Raw genomic sequence first — 23,698 nt, forward strand, 5'->3', positions numbered from 1 at the left:
GTTAATAGTGTAGGCTAAAAGTTCAAGAATGTCAGAGAAGCCACTGTGGAGAGCTTTCTCATCCACTGCATCCAACTGGGCTTGAGTTCCCTGAAAAATCATGATAGAAAATTTGTTTAATTATTTAATGAACCAATGTGGTTCATTTGATTGTGATGTTGCTATTTTATGTGATGTTGGTGTAATTTGGATCACTTGGAAGATCTTTGATTTCGGGAGGGAGGGGGAGAGAGACACTGTATTTTCATCTTAATTTTCATTTCTGATTTAAATGGAAATCAGATGTGATGTGGCATTTTATGTGATGTCTGTAGTCTATTGAGTTTCATTATAACTAAATATTGAAGACATGATTTAAGTTTTCTTTTTCCTGTAAACACCGAATACTTGCTTTTCAAATAATTAATGAATAATATGAAAAGAGTCTGTTTGTCTTTTTAGTGTGTCTGATTAAGTGTTAAAACCTAATGCAAAGTTCTGTCGTAATAATTTCCTAGCAGAATGGGATGTTGACATGTTTAGAATTTTAGATGCCATTATGAAGTTATATACATTAAGGAATTTCTTAGTCTGAAACTGGTAATCACGAGTAATCTGCTGCTATGCTAAGTGAATTAGTAAATATGTGTTTTTCTCTGAAATATAAACATGTTAACTAGTTTTGTATGTTGATTAACATGTTAATTAGTAAATATGTGTTTTGTATGCTGCTATGTTAACTTATTAGAATTTTGTTTTTATGTCAACCACTGATTTTATATATTTATACTATATTTCAGTATATAACTGTTGGATTGCGGTGAAGAGGGCCACATAAGACAAGCTGAGATACAGGGCTGCATTCACACAAGAAGTTGTTAGAATTTTGTGCTTTATAAGGTATATCACATGCCTCCAAATACAACTCTCATTTTTTTTGTCTCGATTATTTACTTGCTTAGTTGATGTGATTGTATGCTTAAGGAATATAATTTACATACATATATATATATCTCGATTATTTACTTGCTTAGTTGATGTGATTGTATGCTTAAGGAATATAATTTACATACATACATATATATATCTCGATTATTTACTTGCTTAGTTGATGTGATTGTATGCTTAAGGAATATAATTTACATACATACATACATATATATGTCTTTAGAGAAAGCATGCATATGTACATGATCTTAATGATATATCTGATTGTAAAACTAAATTTTTATGTGTCTTTTTTTAGTTTTTCTCAGATATTAAGTATAGCAGGGCTGATAATCATAATAAATAAAATATTTAATATATTATACTAAATGCTTAATACAGATAACTGATAAGTTTAATATAGAGATTATGTTTAATATATTCAAACATTCCAGGTTGGCTCTTACTCCTTTTTCGGAATCGTTAGTGGCACCTAGGTTGGTTGTTAGTAAAGTAGAAGTGGGAATGGATGATCAATACTCCATTTGGATAGGTCTCCCGAGATACAGTGTAGAATATGTAAATGGAATAAAATCATTTCTACAAAATGCTTTTCCGATTTACAGCAAAGGGGATGAGATGAAGTGCCCCTGCAGAAATTGTATGGATCGTAAATGGCATCGTCAAGATGTAATTTATGATCATTTAATATGCAGTGGGCCTTCCCCTGGACACATCAAATGGATTTGTCAAGTTTCACAAACAAAAGTAGGACCTAGTGCAACTGATATGGACTGTGAAATAGGGATGGATTTTGGGGACAACTTAAAAGCAATGTTTAATTGTACCGGGAAGAAGTTTGAAAACTTAGGAGAGTGCGAAGAAGGGCCTAATGCAGAGGCTAAAAGGTTTTATGACCGTGTAAAAGAGGGCAAACAACCATTGTATCCTGGTTGCACTAATTTTTCACGCTTAAGTTTTTTGATAAGACTTTATTGTTTGAAATGTGAAAACGGAATTAGTGAGTCTGCCTTCGGGGAATTACTAAAGCTGATAAAAGAAGCTTTCCCAGAGGCCCACCTACCTTTATCGTTCAATGCTGCGAAGTCTACAATTAGGGATTTAGGTTTAGATTATCAAAAAATACATGCATGTCCTAATAGTTGCATGTTATATTGGGCCGAAAATAAGGATAAAGATGTGTGTCAGATTTGTGGGGCATCGAGGTGGGTTATACACGAGAAGGAAGGCAACGCTGCTAATAATGATCCGGAGAAGTTGATTCATAAAGTTCCAGCATCTGTTATGCGGTACTTTCCACTAAAATCAAGACTGCAAAGAATATTTATGTGTAGTGAAACCTCCAAACTGATGACATGGCATGCATCGAGTCGAAAGGATGATGGGAAATTAAGACATCCGGCAGATGCGGAGGCGTGGAAGACGATGGATGCTCGTTATCCTGATTTTGCTTCCGAAAAACGTAATATCAGGCTAGGGGTAGCAGCTGATGGTTTTAACCCATACGGATCAATGAATTTAAGCCACAGTACTTGGCCAATCATACTAGTGAACTACAACTTGCCCCCCTGGTTATGCATGAAACCAGAAAACCTGATTCTTTCCACATTAATATCGGGTCCAGAATCTCCATCGAATAATATTGATGTGTATATGCAGCCTTTGGTTGCTGAGCTGAAAGAATTATGGGATTCTGGTATTGAAACTTTTGATGCCTTGACTAATAAGAATTTCAATTTACGTGCAATGGTGTTGTGGACCATTAGTGATTTTCCGGGTTATTCCATGTTGTCAGGGTGGAGCACGAAGGGGTACTTAGCCTGTCCAGTATGCCATTACGAGACTTCTTCTGAATATTTAAAACATAGCAGAAAAATATGTTATATGAACCATAGGAAGTTTCTTGATCCTACACACAAGTGGAGGTTTGATAAGAAAAGATTTAATGGCCAAATTGAAACTGGACAGCCTCCTTCAATTTTATCCGGGTTGGATATTTTAATGGTGTTGAAGGATTATGAAAATAAATTTGGGGAGGCTGAGAAAAAGGGTAAAAAAAGTGACTGCCCTTTTAATAAGAAATCAATATTTTTTGATTTGCCCTATTGGCGTTATAATCCCCTTCGACATAACCTTGATGCAATGCATATCGAAAAAAACCTTTGCGACAACATATTAGGCACATTGCTTAATATTAGTGGCAAATCAAAGGATCATATAAATGCCCGTTTAGATTTACAGGAATTAGGTATAAGAAAGGACTTGCATCCTGTTGAATCTAGTGACGGGAAGCATCTTGAAATTAAGGGAGCAATATTTGATATGACTAACAAGGAGAAAGAAATTTTCTGCTCAGTATTAAAGAATGCCAAACTACCTTATGGTTCTGCTTCTAATATTAGCCGATATGTACACACAAATTTAAGAAAGATATCAGGGTATAAAAGCCATGATGCACATTTTATACTTCATTATCTCTTACAATTTGCTGTGAAAAAATCGCTAAGAGCCGAAGTTGCCTTGCCATTGATTAGACTGAGTGCATTTCTTAGGGGATTATGGAACAAGGTTATTGACTTGGATGAACTTCCGAGGTTGGAAAAAGAAATTGTGGAGATACTATGTCAATTTGAGATGATTTTTCCACATTCTTTTTTTGATGTGATGGTACACTTGCCTATCCATTTATCCAGAGAAGTCAGATTAGGTGGACCACTACCCGATCGCAACATGTTTCCAATTGAGCGTTATCTCGGTAAGTTGAAAAAATATGTTCGCAATAGAAGTAGACCGGAAGGTTCAATTGCAGAGGGTTATCTAGCAGAAGAGTGTCTGACTTTTTGTTCGAGATTTTTGGGTGGAGGAATAGAAAACAGCATGTATTCATCTTGTCCAGCAGCTGTTGAGTATCACATTGGCACCAAAAAAAACAAAGATGGAAAAATTTTTAAATTAGGAGAAAGCGATTGGAAGGCATGCCATCGCTATGTTTTGTTTAATTCTGGTAATGAGGAAGTAGAGAATCTAATCAAGTAAGCTTCTTATATTACCCATATTTCATTCTACTTTTTTCTATAATGTTTCAATATTTGTCTTCCTTATCAGCTTTTTTGAACTTGGTGTTTATTTAGGGAGCATCAAGCTTTACTAGACAGTTGTGGCACTTCAAAAAAATTTAAAAGGGAACGAGCACACACTGAAGAATTCTGGAAATGGTTAACCGAACAGATTGTAACAAAAGATCTGATTTCAACAGATTTGGAGGTGTTTTCATTAGGTCCTAACAGAAGAGTTAGGAAATTCAGTGGCTACGTTATAAATGGATATAGATTTCATACGAAATCTAGGGATTCCCAATGTGTCACACAAAACAGCGGTGTTTTTTTAACAGCTGAAACAACTAGTTTTGCAAGTTCGCGAGATGAAAACCCCATAGTTGGCAATGTCAACTATTTTGGTTCAATTGAAGAAATATTTGAACTAGATTATTGGGGGGCTTTTACCGTGGTACTTTTTAAATGTAGTTGGTATCAAGAAGGCAAAGACTTGTATGGCCTTACTCAAGTAAACTTCAGCAGGTTGTGCCATAAGGCCGACCCTTATGTCATGGCTTCACAAGTTAGACAAGTGTTTTATGTCGAGGATCCGATTGAAAAGAATGTTCACTATGTCATTAAAAAATTACCGAGAGATTGGTGTGATGCTGATAACCAAAATGCAGTTGAAGATTACAAAAATGCAACTTTTGATGATATTGACTACAATTGCAGAATACAAAGTGAAGTTGGTCATGAGAGCTGCTTTAGAGATGACATCCCGACAACTCATATTCCTTTTCCATCTTAGTATTTAAATAGTTGTAAAATCAGACTTTTGAGTGCATTTCTGTAACTTGGTGTTTATTTAGTTAATATATGGATCATTATCACTGTTTTTTCATTTATTCTTTATTTTTCATTCAAACTGCTGTAATATTCCTTGCACTGTTGCTTCATTTATACTTTATTTTTCATTCAAACTGCTGTAATATTCCTTGCACTGTTGCTTCATTTATACTTTATTTTTCATTCAAACTGCTGTAATTTTCTTTATTTCTCACTTTTATTTATTTATTCTGGTATATTCTTTAAGTTTGTGTATTTTTGTGCAAATATGGTTGTACTAATGTTTGTGTTTTTTGTACAGGATGGAAGATAAGGAGATCAATATTAGGTTCAATTACAATGGCCGATTTCAGAAAAGTACTTATGTCGGTGGACAAACTTTCGTTGTAACACGGGTTGAGGTGGACCTGTTTTCTTATACAGTGCTTATGGAATATGTGAGAGACTACCTCCGTTACACTGAAGTTGGAGGAGTGTATATGAGCAAAGGAAAGGCTGGTTGGGAGCTTTTGACAGATGACAAAGACTTAATCGGACTCTTAGAAGCCTGCAAAGATGGTGAAGAAATTGAGTTTTTTGTTGACACTATTGTCGACAAGGAAATTGAGCCCATGACTCAGATGCAACCACATGTAGTGGTGCGGCCAAGAAAAAATATAATTGGAGGTATACATATACATATACGTATATATATATATATATATATATATATATATATATATATATATATATATTTATATATATATTTATATTTATATATAATGTTTCACCTTCCCTGGCATATATAATGTACATATTATCTTTTTGATTTTACAGTGTCTCCAAAGAAGCTTGTGTCTCCGAAGAAGCCCGTAAAGCGTACATTTGTCACAAGACAACAACTCCAGCAGCATAATCAATTACTTAGGAGGTCACCTAGGGGGAGCAAGCGAAATAAGGAAGAACAACTGGAGAAGGAGGAAGAAAGAACAACAGTGAGAAGGAAATTAAATCTTCAAAAGGATACAAGCAGATGCGAAACTACTGGAGAAATCGAGGCTGTTGTACAGGTTTCATTTAAAATTAAGAATTTTTCCTAATTTTCTTAATTTCTAAACATAGTCAAGCCTTGTTAGTTGGATCTATTTTTTGCTGCAGAATCCGCCATTGACAAACTATGAGAAAGAAAGACTCGATCGTATGAAACGAAATGAAGGCGTTCTTCAAGCTTATGGGGTTCGTAGACTAGCTGCTAGTCTTAAAGAGGGTGCTGGACAGAATAGCACGACAGAACCCCGTCATTCTAAGGATCCTGATGAGGACGATGAGTACGTTCCTGAAAAAGAGCCTCAAGTTGAGAGTGATGAAGATATATCAGAGATGGAGGTACCATGTATTTGTTTAATTTTTTAATTATAGCAAAATACATTTCCATCTTTCTAAAATGATTTTCCTGATTTACAATAATGCTTCCACTCCACAAAAGGAATCTTACTTTGAATTTAGCCTGATTGGCCATCCCTTATAGTTTATTATTATAAATTACGAAAGTTCAGAATATAATGGCTGTTTGTATTTACAAATAAACCTTCTGTGTAGTCAGCTATACCTCACATTTTGAATTTTACGATTTTGTGGGCACTTAAGGTATCAAAATTGGAGATAGAACAGGTGATAGATTGTTAAATACATATCTCTTAAAAAATGTAGTACTGTCAAGCTGCCACTTAGAGCACCTACTTCTGAATAGTTATAAAATTCTCACGGAGCTGATTTATTGTATTCAGGGACAAAGATAGTGAGTCCAGACCAGCATGTGCCTTTTCGACCTAAAACAAGGATATACATATATATATATATATATATATATATATATATATATAGAGAGAGAGAGAGAGACCAAAACTAAGTATAGTAAGAATGTTGAAAATTGTCTAAGTGTTACAATAGGTTTGTTATTTACCTAGACAATATATCACCGCCTTACTGTAGTATGACAATAATTATTAAATTACATGCCAGAACTAAAAGTTAAACTTAAGGTCATATAAAAAGGCTATGTCTGACAAGGGTGTGGATGGGAGCCAGATTCATACTTTTATGATAATCAGGATTCTTGGAAATGTATCTGAAATTAGACACGGGGCCGAGGACTCAGGAATTAAGCTTAATGCGAGTAAAAGTTTATATAGACTGATTTATTTTACATTCATAAAAGTAGCGTCAATTGCACATAAATCACATACAATTAATTACATGTTATATTATAGTATAAAACTAATAAAATAACATCGAAACAAGTCAATCATGGACCTTGATCTCTATAAACAAGTTGCAAGACCTTAATGTTCATTTGATACAATTAATCACTTTGTATATTTTCAAATTTAGAGATAAAATGATAATAATGATACAATTGCATGATTACAGAGAAAAAGAGTTGTCAAGGCAAATAAGACAGGGGTGGGACGTAGGACTCGTGCACAAGCAAAAGCACAAGAGCCTGCTGACATTGAAAGAGAATCGACACATGTCGCCACTCCCGTCAGGAACAAAGGGAAGAAAGCTGCAGTTGAGAAGGAGGTGACAAGTTCTTATCGTGCACCTACTGTAAAACCAACTTGTTCCAAATTGTTGAACAAGGCAGTCAATGGAGTACCTCCCGGTTCCATAAATGCTTATCTAGCACTACGGGAACAACAAAAATTGAGTACTGCACCTCAATTACAAGAGGATGATGTTTCTGAACTTAATGTGGACCAAGCTACAGATGAGGAGGATGCTGTTAAAGGTACTGTGTACATGCATTTTTACTCTATTTAATTAGCCTGGGAATCTGGATTTATTGATCTACCTCGTGTTTTCATTTTTAATGCATTCTTTGTTTTTTGTTTCCTATTTCACTATGAGCCGTAGTGAATTAATATATATTAAATATAAATATGTTCCTCTGACAATAATTAAGAAATTGACTTTATGCTCCATTTTTACTCTATTTAATTAGCCTGGCAATCTGGATTTATTGATCTACCTCGTGTTTCCATTTTTAATGCATTCTTTGTTTTTTGTTTCCTATTTCACTATGAGCCGTAGTGAATTAATTTTTTTTTATTTGTTCTGTGCATGGAATATGATATGCTAGCTCCTAGAAAACCCAGGGGACCTACAAAAATGATTAAAGTTCATGCAAGGACGGCTGAAAATAAAGTTGTCATTACGTTGAATGAAGATCATCAACCCGTTTCGGATAATCAGAAAATTATCACAGAGCTCAGTAATTTTGTGGGAACACTAGCAAGGGATAACGTGTCACTTACGTACGTAAATTGGCATGTAGTTCCTGACAGCCTGAAGAAGCAATTGTGGGAACAAACTCTGGTACATTTTATTAGTTGATTGTCATGTAGTTCATACTTATGAATTATATTGTAATTGGTATGTAGTCCACACAATTGCATTAGTTCATACTTAATTTTGCATTATATCGTAACAGTATAAATAACTGATTTTATGTTCGATATTTACATTTTTAGGCTAAGTATGTCATTCCTGAACAAGGTAGAAAATGGGTGTACAACACACTCAATGCTGCTTGGAGGCTTCACAAAAGTCGTTTTAAGACCAAGTACTATACCAGCCTTGAAACTGACGCGGAGAGGTTGGAAAAAAGGCCTCAAGAAATTTCACTAGAGGACTTTAAATTGCTCCTGGCATACTGGGGAGATGATGAAGTTAAGGTATTATATCTACTATGTTGGATGCTAATTTAATTACATTTAATTAGCATGCTATTTAAAAAATTATGTAATCTGCATAATCTATGTTCTGCCTGATTTACAAGGATAACTACAAGATTAATGTAAATTTTATTATTTTTCTCTTTTATTTTCTAGAAACTGGCAAGGAACAATACTGCCCGTCGTAGTAATTTAACTGAGACACACACTATGGGTCCAAAAACACTAGCACAAGTTCGGGAGGAGATGGTATATATCCTTATCTTATAATATACTGTGAAAGTGAATTTTTGATAACAGTACATGTCCATTAATTGATCATTTTCAGATGCAATTGATGCCCATTAACTTCTACTGAATTCAAATTGAGCTAAATTGTTTTCCTTTTCTTCAATAATTGCAGAAAAAGAAAAGCCCCAACCTTGCCTCGCCAACAGATGCGGAAGTGTTTCTGGAAACCCGTAAGCGAAAACCCGGGCAAGAGTACAAGTCAAATACTGAAAAAGTGGAAAAAAGATTGGTAAGGACATTTCAAGTAGTATTAAATCTATCTTCATAATTCATTTTATAATCTGGTGTATCATTTTCTTGTAGACCGCGATCAAGAAACTAGTTACTTCTGGACAAGAAGTTGAAGCAAATTTAATGGTTAGCGGCGACAAGGAACATTCACGTGATTGGCTAGTAGGAAGAGCCTGTACAAAGGAAACTGGTCAATGCTCTGGTTCGGCAGCAATTCCTACGGAACAATATGTGCAGGAGTTGACCACAAAGATCAAGCATGACTTAGAAATTGAACTGGAAGCCAAAGTTAACCGCAAAGTGCAGGAAAATTTAACTTGGGTACTGAAAAAACTAGGGGATGCAAATCCTGATCTAAAATTAAATATCGGGGACTTTTGTGCTACGGTGTCCAGTGATCAAGATGACAACGGCACTCCTGTGACTCAAGGAGGGGCCACATCATAGTCCTGTTATTCTGCTATTATCTAGAACTATTAAGAGTTGGTTATTTTGAACTTAATCTATGTAGTATGGCAGATTTGTTACTGTCTTAAGCCATTGAAAGATTCAGTACTTAGCTATTTTGTTGGTTGTTGGGATTGGTAGTTAGTTGGATTTTGTGACTGTTGGTTTGGTAGAAGATTATGACAGGGTTGCTTTGTTGGTTGATGGCTTGTTTAATTAGGAAGGGATTTATGAATGTCCAAAACTGCTATTGCAAAATTTTTATAAAAAGTGTTGCATTTTACTTTTTCCAGTGTTGCAATTTTGAATTTATTTAGTGTTTCATATATCATTTATCAGTGTTGCCAGTGTTGCATATTACAATATTTAGTGTTGCAAAAGCTATGTGGGACCCACTAAAAATTCGGATCATGTGGGGCCTAACTATGACGTGGCAAGTGACTCATCAATGACATGGCAAGTGACTCATCAATGACGTGGCAGATGGACCCAGCTTACGTGCCAGGTGACGTGTCAGGAGGGACCCAGCTGACATGGCAGATGAAGTGGGACCCACCTTTGTTGCGTGTCCATCTTTAGGGGCAACACCAATAAGTGTTGCCTTTATGAAACTGGGGTGTTGCATTATAGGTATAATGCAATGGATAGTCGTGTTGCATTAGATAGCCATAAGCGTTGCCTTATAGGTCAAAGGCAAGGCTCGCATATGCAACGCTCAGGAAGTGTTGCATATCTCGATTTCGTGCCTAAGGCAACACCATTTGGGGTATAAGGCAACACTCCTGAGCGTTGCATATGAGCACTTATGGCGTAGTGTTAGCATATGCAACAAGCCCTTTAAACCCCTAGATAGCTCTAGTGGACGAGTGTGCTCTCGTGAGGGTTTGTAGAAGATGTACCCACAAAATCCCAAGTCGCGGTGAATCAACAATTCTCTATTCTTGCAAATAATGCACCAAAACCAACCTAAAATGATAGAAAATCACTTCATCACCTCAACTCGTGACCTGCACAGAAAAACAATAAAAACACATCAAAAGACACTAAACACTTAAGTACAACCAACCAATTTAAGCGGAAATGAAGGCCTATAAGTGTGTATAAATACCACTTATCACACCCCCAAACTTAAACTGATGCTTGTCCTCAAGCGTCAAAGACACTAACAATAATACAATGCAATGCATGAATGCAACTACGTGATGAATGAGTGAACTATGAAGTAATTGCCTTGTCAATTATAATACCTCAGATTGTGCTAATGTTCTCAAATTTCACTTCTCTCGCTACCAAGTCAATTACTCTTCTATTTACAAGTGTGGAGTGCCAATGTGTGCAAGCATGCTCTTTTATTGAGACAAGACAAAAACTACTACTCCCACAGAATCCCAATCAAGAATCGTAAAAGTTTAAAACTAACACCCCGTCACTCAAGTCCAACTAAAAGCCAAGGTCCCAAAGAATGTCCACACCCTTCTATTTTATTCCTTATATTTTTTTTTCTTTTTATTGGTGATTAATTGCTCGGTCTAAGGTCAGAGCGCTTCGCAGTGTAAATGCGTTACGAACACCACAAGACTTCACACACCAATTATTCACTTTATTCTAGTGGTTTATTTAACTGTGCAATGGTTGAGATCCCTAAAGATTTATACACTAGTACCCATGTAGCGAGTGTTGGGTCAACAATCCCAAACCACGAGGGCTTTAGGTTGCTAGGCACAAAGTCCCCTCAGACTTAATTACTCGAGTACTAATGAGCTCAACCTAGTTAATTCTACCACTTATTTTTCTAGTGAATTTATTACTACTATTTTTTTTTTTCTTTTTTCTTTTTTTTATTTATTTTTTTTTTTTTTAGAAAGGTATATCCACTCCTCAGTTCCCCCAAACTTAAGATTTACAGACCTAAGCTGAAGGGTGTTCAATTCAATCCTAGAATTCATGGAATTTCGTCTAAATCCTATCTCAAGAACATATGTGAAGTACAATTTCCAACACAAGCAATTTCCAAGTACTAACCTAGCATTGCAATTGAAATTACTAATCAAGAACTACGCACATAACTCATCATAGGCAATTAACTTGGCTTAACTTCATAATTCATGCAAATGCTCGTGATACTAACTACGACAATTACTACTAAACATGTAAAAATAAAGAAAATATGAGAAAAATAGAAAAACGTGATAAATAATCAAAGCAAAATAAAAAAAAAACGTGAACTACATGAACTAACTAACACATGCAATAATAAACTACATAATAATATGCTCTTCCTTAGATTACCACCCCCAAACTTAAAATTTTCAATGTCCCCATTGAAAGTGATAAAAAGGCTAGAGCGAACACGTACCTAATCGGAGTCCTCCCCCTCCTCTGCCGGAGGTGAATCCGGTGGAGGATATTGCTTAGGTTTAAGAAATGGGGTATTCACTTTCTCAAACAAAATCTCGCCACCACAAATAAAATCAAGAGCATCAAATATTGTCTTTGTCCTGTAGAAAGTCTCCAAACAAACGTTAGTAAACTTAATTGTCACTTCAAGAAGTAACCATTGATCGACATTTATACTTTCAGAGAACTTTGTGATAAAACAACGAAAAAATTCACATCCATTAAAGGACCGAACTCCTTCGACTTTCACACAAGGTGGAGGCTCGGGTGGTGGTTTTTCAGAACTCTTCACTTTCACAGGAGTCATAAGAACTTCTTGGCCTTTCATGTCACTGAGTAAAGAGATGAAATTGCTATCCTCTTTTTCCAAGAGTTGAAGTGTAAGAGCCTTTTGGACTGGATAACCCACCAGATTTTGTGTAAGATCATCTTGGACAATCATCATGTCAGCTTTAAAACATGTACTCTCAAGTATAGGGGTAGAGGTTGGATTGAAAGCCAAATTTTCAATATCAGAACATGGAGCAACCTTGATTGAGCTAATCCCCTTCAGGAAATGTAATTCAAGCACACCTGGTGTAGGAGAAACTACGATCAACTCGATATTGCTTTTTTCATGCACCTCATCATCGCCCACACGGTCCATAACAACAACTTCATCGATTTTGCCGTCAGCGACACGATCTTCCTCTTTATTAATAGGCACATCATCATCCCAGGTCGAAAAACTATCACAATCTCCATCATTTGTAAGAATGGTAGCATTTATGTCATCTTCAACTTGGGTGGCTATAAGTGGAGAAGAATCGGGTTGTTCGACAGTAAAAGAACTAGCTAACCGCTCAAGTCGAGCCTCCATCATCAGTTGTGTAGCCTTGAGTTCCTTAAGCGTCTTGTTTATGTTTACCAACATATCATATACCTCATTTGTTTGATCAGAAGGCACTTCTACAGTGGGTTGAGGAACCTGTAGATCTTGTACTTGAGGATATTGATACTGTTGAGATTGTGGTTGCTCATATTGAGGCTGATAATACTGTTGCTCAAACTGATCATATTGTTGCATTGGAGGTTCTTCATAACATTGTTGCTGAAATTTTTGTTCTTGAAATTGATGTTGACCATGATATGGGAAATCACCAAAATTGTTGTCCATGTAAGAGAAATCTGGTTGATCCATCCATTCTTGATCATAAGAATTAGAATACTGATTGTACTCATATCCTTCTTGATAATTATATCCATGTCCCGACTGAGTATTCTGAGAGTTGAAGTGGTTATAAGAGCATTCATAACTATAGTGACCCTGAACACCACAAACTTGACAGAAGCTGTATGTTTTAGGGGCAACTTGTGACATCTCATCGACACTCATCGGATACAAGGTCGGCTCTGTAGCTTTCGACGAATATGCCTCAACTATGGAAGATAGAAGTGCAAAGGTATCGACTTCTTCCATTGTAACCCTGTAACAGCACAAACACAGCCAAGAACGCAGTAAAAGCTACCTCACTTGGAACTGAAGTCCCAAGGAGGCAAAGGAAACATTATAAATAACTAAACAAAAACAATAGATACAACAACAACTAAGAAAAGTGAGAAAAGAATCCGAGTCAGTGAATTTTAATGCACACTGATGACAAGTACGTAAACTAATTAATACCGAGTCCCCGGCAGCGGCGCCAAAAACTTGTTCGGTGAAATCTACACGCAAGCGCACGTGATCACAAGTAATATATTAAGTTCGATCCCACAGAGACTGGTGAATTAAGAATACGTACCTATGCAACAATGTATGATCAATTATCACTGCTAAGACAATTAACAAGGATTGGTTTCTTTTATACTAATAATTAAATTTACTAATCAAATTCAGAATAGGAAAACACATGGGATTCTAACTTCATTATCGAATTCATCTAGAATTGAAATTACTGATTAACATGCGACTGTTGATCCTAATCAGACAACACGAAAGTAATACATGCCAACTCTCGTTGCACACATATCATACCAATCAAAATCCGCAATTAAGACAGAAATCTCATGGACACCAACAAAGCTCAGACCCTATATCTCTATAGCGGTAGTGTAAGCAGAGAGGTTTAAATAGCAAGTCATCTATCGTGATTACACAGGGTGATAAAAATAGTTCAAGTCTACCACAAATTATGCTTCATTCACATAATCCTATGTTTACATGGCATAGTTCTAAATTCAATCATCCACTCTCGCTTCAGAAAGAATTAACAAACAACTTAGAAGTTAGCTACGCTCCTAAGAAGAATAAGCACGGCTCATGCAAAGAAATCAACGTATGTCACACAATCAAGCAATAAATATTCGTTACTAGACTACATCGATAAATCCATTAGAATCCCATGAAGGCGGTTAGTTCATAATCGAACCAATCGACATCATGGGTTCTAATGAAAACATGATAGAATAAAGACAAGAATTAAATGGAATAAAAATACTTGAATTAATAATAAAGAACACAACGTTACAGATTTGATGTTCACGATCTCGCTCGAAACTGTCACTTCCTCGCGAAGAACGATCCAATACAAAACTGATAATGTGCTTGATTACAAGAAAACTAACTATTTTTCGATATTCTAACTACTTCTCTCAGGCTAGGGTTTTACACACGAGAAATAAAAATACATTGACCAAGTCAACCGGGCCTCGACCGCTGCGAAAATCCACTAAAAAGCTGTAAAAATCGGCCCGGGGAAGTTCTGCTGGGCGCGGCCGCGCTAAACTAGCGCAGGCGCGCTAGTTGCAGCAGACTGTAGCGCGGGCGCGCTACAAGTTAGCGCGGGCGCGCTACTGTCTGTCATGGCAGCCTCGTTTCTTCGTTTTTCGCTCGTTCTCGCGTGCATGTCCTTCCTCGCTTCTAGTACCACTTCCGTAGGTGATCACGGTTGCATTTAGCATATGCAACAAGCCCTTTAAACCCCTAGATAGCTCTAGTGGACGAGTGTGCTCTCGTGAGGGTTTGTAGAAGATGTACCCACAAAATCCCAAGTCGCGGTGAATCAACAATTCTCTATTCTTGCAAATAATGCACCAAAACCAACCTAAAATGATAGAAAATCACTTCATCACCTCAACTCGTGACCTGCACAGAAAAACAATAAAAACACATCAAAAGACACTAAACACTTAAGTACAACCAACCAATTTAAGCGGAAATGAAGGCCTATAAGTGTGTATAAATACCACTTATCAGAAGGCCTTAGTTCTCTCTTTGTAAATTTTAGCGTTTTCGTAGGCATCATTTCTAAGTTCGTCCAACTCGGTCAATTGCAACTTCCGATGACTACCGGCGGTGGGTAAGTCGAAGTTCAATTCTCTAATGGCCCACATGGCCCTATGCTCTAGCTCAACCGGCAAATGGCAAGCTTTACCATACACGAGTCTATAAGGAGACATTCCTAAGACGGTCTTAAAGGCTGTCCGATAGGCCCATAAGGCATCTATCAACTTGGTTGACCAATCTTTCCTATTCGAGTTGACCGTCTTTTATAAGATTTGCTTAATTTGCCGGTTTGAAACCTCTACTTGGCCACTAGTTTGAGGATGATAAGGGGTAGCAAGCCTATGAGTGATAGAGTACTTCTTAAGAAGTGACTCGAATTGACGGTTTTTAAAATGAGTCCCTTGGTCACTAATGATAGCCCTAGGCGTTCCAAATCGAGAAAAGATATTCTCTTTAAGGAATCGAAGGACAACTTTGTTGTCATTGGACCGGGTCGGGATGGCTTCTACCCACTTAGAAACGTAATCTACCGCGAGAAGGATGTAAAGGTGGCCAAACGAACTAGGGAATGGGCCCATGAAATCTATGCCCCACACATCAAAGAGCTCAACAACAAGAATTGGGCTCATAGGCATCATGTTCCTCCTAGTGATTCTTCCTAGATGTTGGCACCTACTACATGCGGAACAATACTCGGCGGCATCCTTAAACAAAGTAGGCCAATAAAAACCGCATTGGAGGATTTTAGCGACGGTCTTCTTCGCACTAAAATGTCCTCCACATGCTTGATCGTGACAAAACGAGAGGATACTATGAAACTCACTATTTGGGACACACCTCCTAATGATTTGGTCGGGACAATGCTTAAAAAGATACGGGTCGTCCCAAAAGAAATGTTTCACTTGAGAAAAGAACTTGGCTTTATCATTCTTGGACCAATTCGAGGGAATGTCACCGGTTGCTAAGTAATTGACTATGTCGGCGAACCAAGGGAGAGTGGAAATCGAGAGAAGGTGTTCGTCGGGAAAGGACTCGCTTAAGGGCAAGTCATTAGTGGATTCAACCACTAATCGAGAGAGATGATCGGCGCCGACATTCTCACAACCTTTCTTATCCCTAATCTCTAAGTCAAACTCTTGGAGCAACAACACCCATCTAATCAAGCGGGCTTTTGAGTCTTTTTTAGAGAAAAGGTACTTAAGAGCGGCATGGTCGGTGTAAACAATGATTTTGGACCCGATAAGATAAGAGCGAAATTTTTCTAAGGCAAAGACTACGGCTAGAAGTTCCTTCTCGGTGGTAGAGTAATTGAGTTGGGCATCATTTAAGGTCTTACTAGCGTAGTAAATGACGTGAGACCTCTTATCTATTCGTTGTCCTAAAACCGCTCCTATCGCATAATCGGATGCGTCACACATAAGCTCAAAAGGTTGACTCCAATCGGGAGACTTCATGATCGGGGCCGAAGTCAATTCTCTCTTAAGGTCTTCGAAGGAATGAACACACTCTCTTGTGAATTCGAATTTGACATCCTTAGCTAGAAGGTTGGTCAAAGGTCGGGCCTTTTTGCTAAAATCTTGAATGAATCTACGATAAAATCCCGCATGTCCAAGGAAAGAACGAATTTCCTTAACGGACTTGGGAGGAGGGAGATTAGCTATTAGGTCGACCTTAGCCTTGTCTACTTCGATCCCTTTTTCAGAAATTTTGTGTCCTAAAACGATTCCCTCCTTAACCATGAAATGACATTTCTCCCAATTTAACACTAGATCCGTTTCCTCACATCTTTTCAACACTCGATCTAGATTGTTAAGGCATTGGTGAAAAGATGGTCCAAAGATGGAAAAGTCATCTATGAAGACTTCTAGAAAGTCACCTATCATTTCCGAGAAGATGCTAGTCATGCACCTTTGGAACGTGGACGGGCTTGTGGTTAGGCCGAAAGCTAGACGTCTATAAGCGAAAGTTCCAAAAGGGCAAGTAAAGGTGGTCTTTTCTTGGTCTTCGGGAGCAATCGGGATTTGAAAATATCCCGAATAACCATCTAAGAAGCAATAAAAGGCATGACCCGCTAACCTCTCTAGCATTTGATCGATAAAGGGCAAAGGAAAATGATCTTTCCTAGTGACGGCATTGAGCTTCCTAAAGTCTATGCACATTCTCCAACCGGATTGGACACGGGTTGGAACTTGCTCATTGTTCTCGTTGGTCACCAAAGTAATGCCCGACTTTTTAGGCACTACATGGACGGGACTCACCCACTTACTATCAGAAATGGGATAAATGATCCCATTGTCTAAGCACTTAAGAATCTCTTTCTTAACTACCTCCATCATGGGAGGATTCAACCTCCTTTGAGGTTCTCTCACGGGCTTTGCATCTTCTACCAAATGAATCCTATGTTGGACAATCGCCGGGCTAATTCCTTTAATGTCCGAGATGCTCCACCCTATCGCTCCCTTATGCTTTCTAAGGATTCCTAAAAGTTCTGCCTCTTGTGACGTAGTCAAATTAGAGGCAATGATAACGGGATATGAGTCGTTAGGGCCTAGAAAAGCATACTTAAGAGTGTCGGGAAGAGGTTTGAGTTCTAATTCCGGCGGTTGTGACTCAACGGTTTTGTTTGGTAAAGGCAAATGCTCGGGTTCAACATCACGCTCTTGACTCGTTGTAGGAATGGTGGATTCTAACATTTGGTTGACCTCATGTGTGTAGTCGGAAACATCCCAATCCTCTCCAAAATGTTTTAAACAAAATTCAAGGGCATCTTTAGGATTCATGAGATCTTGATCAACTATTTCATCAATTAGATTAACGTCCATAGGTTGATCATAGAAATCATCGGTTTGTTTCCCTACATGAAAGATGTTGAGGTCGATTGTCATGTTGCCAAATGTTAGCTTCATTAAGCCATTCCTACAATTAATCAACGCATTGGATGTAGCTAAAAACGGTCGTCCTAGGATGATGGGAATTTGATTCTTCGGGTTCCTAACCGGCTCGGTCTCTAGGACGACAAAATCTACGGGAAACACAAAGTCACCTACTTTAATTAGCACAACCTCGATCATTCCCTTAGGAATTTTCACGGATCGGTCGGCTAATTGAAGTGTGACATTGGTTTGTTGGAGCTCCCCTAAACCTAAAGCTTGGTAGACAGAATATGGAAGGAGATTAACACTAGCCCCTAAATCAAGTAACGCCTTATCCACAAAAGTTTCTCCTATGACACATGAAATTGTAGGACACCCGGGGTCCTTGTATTTCACGGGAATTTGGTTTGAGAGAATCGAACTAATGTGAGAGGTAAGGAAAGCTTTCTTAGGAACATGGTTAGTTCTCTTATGGGTACATAACTCCTTAAGACACTTAGCATATGAAGGAATTTGTTGAATTGCATCTAGAAGGGGTATGTTGACTTTGACTTGCTTAAACACTTCCAAAATCTTCTCCATTTGAGCCGATTGCTTTGGTGAAATAAGTCTTTGTGGGTAAGGGACTCTCGGTTTATAGACTACTTCACTTTGCAACTCGGGTTCCGGGTTTGGGTCACTCGACTCCTCACGGGCTTTTGAACTCTCGGGTTTGTCATGATTAATGATAGTGCGGGGTGGACTTGGGTTAGAAGTCGAATCCCCTTTCTTACCAAGGTTCTCACCAACGTGGGTCTCTACTTGTTTACCCGACCTAAGAGAAATGACCGAATGCACATTATCCGGGGGTCTTTGATTAAGCGGAAATTTTGGGTTCGGCTCCGGTTGGCTCGGGAATTTGTTCTTTTCTCGCTCACACAACGTGCTCGCTAATTGACTCAATTGAGACTCTAACTTAGAGACGGCTTGCACATTAGAATGCAAAAGTTGCCTATCTTGAGTTAAAGTTTGCATGAAAGTTTGTTGGGATTGGGTCAAGTTAGTTTGCGATTTCACTAAGGCCTCTATGCTCTTTTCTAAGGAATTGAGTCTCTTATCCGAATCATTAAAACCGGGAGGATTCAACGGAGCTTGACTCGGGTTTTGATAAGTAGGAAAAGAGTTAGGATTGGGCCTTTGGAAATTGGGTTGTGGAGTTTGAAAATTTTGACCTTGGTTCCACGAGAAATTCGGGTGATTCTTCCACCCGGGGTTGTAAGTTGGTGCAAACGGGTCATTTCTAGGCTTTGGTTGAAACATCGCGTTCACTTGCTCAAAATCATGAGATTGTTGGATCTCGGGATGGGAAGCATTATAGTTCGGGAACATAGGCAAAGATGAGGGGCCACTATGAGACTCTAAAGCCTCGAGTCTCTTAGTAAGGGTTGCTAATTTGGCATCGGTTGCCACATTGTTTCCTATCGAGTGCAAACCCCTAGAACTAGACGCCTCGATCGATTTTTTAGGTTCCCTAGTAGACTCCCATAACATTGTTTTCTCGGCTAAGTCCTCGAAAAATTCCCACCCTTGATCCTCATCTTTCTCCATGAATTTGCCTTGGCACATAGATTCTAACAAAGCGGTTGTTTGACTATCTAAGGCCTCGTACACAATCTTACAAAGTCTCCATTTCTCTATTCCATGGTGGGGGCATTGTGATAAAAGATTTTTGAAACGATCAAAGAATTTCCAAAAAGACTCATTTTCCCTTTGATGGAATTGATTTATTTCATTTGTAATTCGAGTCGTTTTGTGGTTTGGAAAATACTTTTTAAGAAACATTACCACAAACCCCTCCCAAGTGGAAATAGAATTGACGGGTAGACTATACAACCATTTTTTAGCATTTTCTTTCAAAGCAAAGTTGATTAGTCTAAGCCGAATGGAGTCTTCGCTCAATTGTTGGAGTTTTTGCAAACCGCAAACCTCCTCAAATTCTTGAATGAAAAGATAGGGATCCTCACCTTCACTCCCTAAAAATTTAGGCAACATACTAATGTGATGTGCCTTAATCTCGAAATTATTCCCATTAACGGGAGGAAGGGTGATGCATGATGGTTGAGCGGAACGGGACGGGTAACAACGGTCTTTAAGAGACAACGCCATGTTTACTATCGGTTCGCTAGCTTCTATGGGTTCGGAGTCCGAAGAGGACGAAGAAGGAATTTCGATGATCGGTCTAATTAATCTAGACGATTCGCTCCTAACCCAAGTAGTTCGCATAAACTAGATAGTAAACACGTAGCAAATAAGTGCGAAGAAATAAAACAAACAAAAGAAAGGGTGTAAAAGTGAAAGAAAAACTTAATTCTAGGGTTCCCTAATAAAAAAAATGAACTAGACCTTGCTCCTAACGTTAAGGACCACCAAAAACTCGATAAATCCAAAATTATTCGGACCGGTCTGGCCAGTTTGGAGCAGGCATTGCCAAGAGGCCAATCTCCGCGCTTAGACACCAAACCCTAATCGGCCAGGTAAGCTTTCGCTTGCCTTAGACACCGAAAAGTCGGAATAATTAAAGATTACCTCGTCTTTTAGGTACCTTCCTAGTTGAGCGCGAAATCCTAGGGGCTAACGTCTAATTCAATTTTATTAAAGGCTAGGTAAATGCAAAATGAAGTAATTAAATCGTTGTGGGCCAAGGAAAGAGTGATGAAATCCCTCCCCTTATCTTGTGATTGGGTTTTGCCCTTAAGATTTATTTAAAATGATGCTCCACACAACGAGATAATAAAAGCTATAAAACAAATATGGATGCTCTACACTACGTGTTTTAATCTAAAGAAAAGAAATTAACGTACCTTTGGGTCCTCCAGCGATCACCACAATTAAAGGTACGAAAATTTAAAAACAAAAATTAAAATCTAAATGATGTGCCCTAAGTGTAAAAATGCATGATGCAACAAATATGTATTTCTAACTAATATTTTTGGATTTTAATTTTTTTTATTTGTTTGTGTATTTTTCAATTTTCAGATTTGTTTGTGATTTTCTAAATAAAAACGAAAAATAAGAGTGGAGAGATACGGGATACCAAAGCAAGCTTCCAAATCCGAGCAAAATTTGTCCACTTCACTCCATGATTCCCGAATAATCCTCCTCGAAATAAAAGCAAAAATAGTGAGAAACAAACTAATCCGAAAGATTAAAAATAAAGGAGCGAAAAATTAATTTTAATCCCCGGCAGCGGCGCCAAAAACTTGATGTGCTCGAAAAGAGATTTTAAAAATAATCGCAAGCGCACCGTTTTAATATTTATGATTCGTCCACAGAGATTAAAATTATATTTTCGCGACCTTTAATTATTAATCTAGGCGGAAAAGAAATAACTTTGAAGAGAGTTTTTCTAAATTAAATCTAAATTACTGAATTGAATAATCTAATTAATTAACACTAAGTGAGTTTAACATTTTAATTAAGCTAATTAAATCACTTGAAAGAAAACTAAACCTATTTAGAATATTAAAAAAACAAAACAACTCGATAATTAACTACCCAGATGAGAGAAACGAGGGATGGCTACAAACCAAATCTAACTTAAATAAAAAAAACTAATTCACTCGCTCCACCAAGTCATCCACTCGACTTGTACAAAAACTCAGGCAAACAAATAAAACAAAATCACATGACTCATTAACTAAACACAATTCAACAGATAACCACAACGGAAAGAAAAGAAACAGCCAGCCACTCAAAACTTAAAATAATAACTCGACTCAGGCTAATCTAAAATTCTAAGTATCTTGACTCGAGCTGAACTACACAGGTGACGAAACTCGGCTCGACGAGTTGACTCGGCGAAAACCAGGACCCAAACTCAGGACCGAAAACTACGAAGCCAAAACTAAACTCTAACACAAACTCGGAAAGCAGAAAAGAACCAGACTCGGCAATACACAGCTCCTGACTCAGTAAAACAGCTCGGAAACTAACGACTCAGTGGTGGTGACTTGCTTAAACAACTCGGACAAAACAGTACATGACTCGAGAACTCAGACTAAACCGATACAGGAACTCGAAACTCAAACTCGACTACAAACTGAAACAACACACAACTGAAATATAGACTCGACATGACACAAAAGACGCAGCAAACTCGATTCAAAACCAAAACTAACGCAGCAAAACACGAAAACCCAGCTAATGACTCGAACAAAAACTCAACACAAGACTCGACGCAAGCAAAACCCAGAAATCAGCCAAACAACTCAGACAAGATTCAAGCCAAAAACAAACGAAAACGCAGCAGCTCGGCAGATTCTAAAACTCAGCCTAATAAAACGAACCCAGCAACAAACACAGACAAGAAAACACTCAAAGGACTCGACCCTGAACAGAGGAAAGTACTCAGACAAAATGAAACAGAAAAAAAAAAAAAAAAAAAAACAACTCAACTTAACAAAATCAGGGTGAGTCGTAAGCAAACAACGTAAACTAAAAAGAAATTAAGGAAAAAGAAATGGCGTTTTAACGTTTTAAACTTGAATTAAGCAGGGGGGGGGCACCAGTTGACTAAAACAGGGGAGAAGTGTAGCTAATAAAATGAACATAAAATAAAGGGGTTTGGCCTCGTGTGTTTAAAACGAAAGCAGGGAACTGGGTTTTGTTTTTAAACATCAACAGAGGAAGCTATTTTAATATTAGCAAAGAAAACAGAGTAAATCGGGGGTGTGAAACTAGGGAATGTAAATCTAATCTTTAATTTTTCTTAAAATTACTACTTAGCGATTTAATCAATAAAAGCAAGAATAAGAAAATTTGGGGTTTTAAATCTAAACCCTAACACAAATTGATTTGTGCTAGGACTTAGTTGACTATTTCAAGAGATCACAAATCTACACTAATACCAAGATCAATGATTCTTCATTTCCCAAAAGCTTAAGAGCATGTGGTGGTACTTAAAAGAATCATACAATCTTGGAGAAAATAAATTAAAAAGACAATGCAAGATTAAGCTAAAAGAGATTTGTATAGAAATTAAAGAAAGTGTATACAAGCTTGGAAAGGAAATTGGGGCTAGCAAAATGTAAATCTATCTAAGATACTAACTATAGAAATGACTAGGTAGAAAAAGTGGGTAGGTGGCTAGGTTTTCTAGGTTGCTAGGTAGGTTATTACAAGTAAAAGAAGAGGGGTATTTATAACTAAAGAATTAGGGTTTAGGGGTAGGGTGGCTAAATCTAATCCATCCATGTGTGATGTGTGTTGGGTAAATCATAGCCCTCCATGTGCCCCCTTGCTTGCCAACTCTCTTTATTTCTTCTTTTCTTTTCCTTTTCTTCTTTTTTCTTGCATTTTCTCTTCTTTCTTTATTTATCTACAAATTCCTGAAATAAAAACAAATAAGCGATTAATACTACGAAAATAAACAAAAGATAGGCACTTAAATATGCAAAATTATGGACTAATCATTTGTGGTCGGGGTTAATGGACGTTTGGTAGCTGGGAAAAAATAGTGGCAGGTCGTGGTGATTTTCGATTGTCAACAGTGATTTTTCGGTTGCCGGCAGTGATTTCTCGTTTTCTGATGGTGATTTTTTGGTTGACAGTGGTGATTTTCAGGTGATTGCCGGAGATGGTGGTGGCTAGCGAAGGTGGTGGTGGTGGGTTTAGAAAGAAGATGAAGAA

General features: G+C 37.6%; 1 protein-coding gene across 1 annotated transcript; it reads left to right on the forward strand.

Moving 5' to 3' along the window:
* Positions 1 to 1,431: 1,431 nt before the first annotated feature.
* Positions 1,432 to 4,773, forward strand: LOC135152888 (uncharacterized). Its single transcript, XM_064094047.1, has 2 exons — positions 1,432 to 3,959; positions 4,059 to 4,773. Exons 1-2 carry the CDS (start codon positions 1,432 to 1,434, stop codon positions 4,771 to 4,773), a joined length of 3,243 nt encoding a protein of 1,080 aa, XP_063950117.1.
* The last annotated feature ends 18,925 nt before the right edge of the window (positions 4,774 to 23,698 follow it).

Source organism: Daucus carota, chromosome 5, assembly GCF_001625215.2.
Source record: "Daucus carota subsp. sativus chromosome 5, DH1 v3.0, whole genome shotgun sequence".
Lineage (NCBI taxonomy): Eukaryota > Viridiplantae > Streptophyta > Magnoliopsida > Apiales > Apiaceae > Daucus > Daucus carota.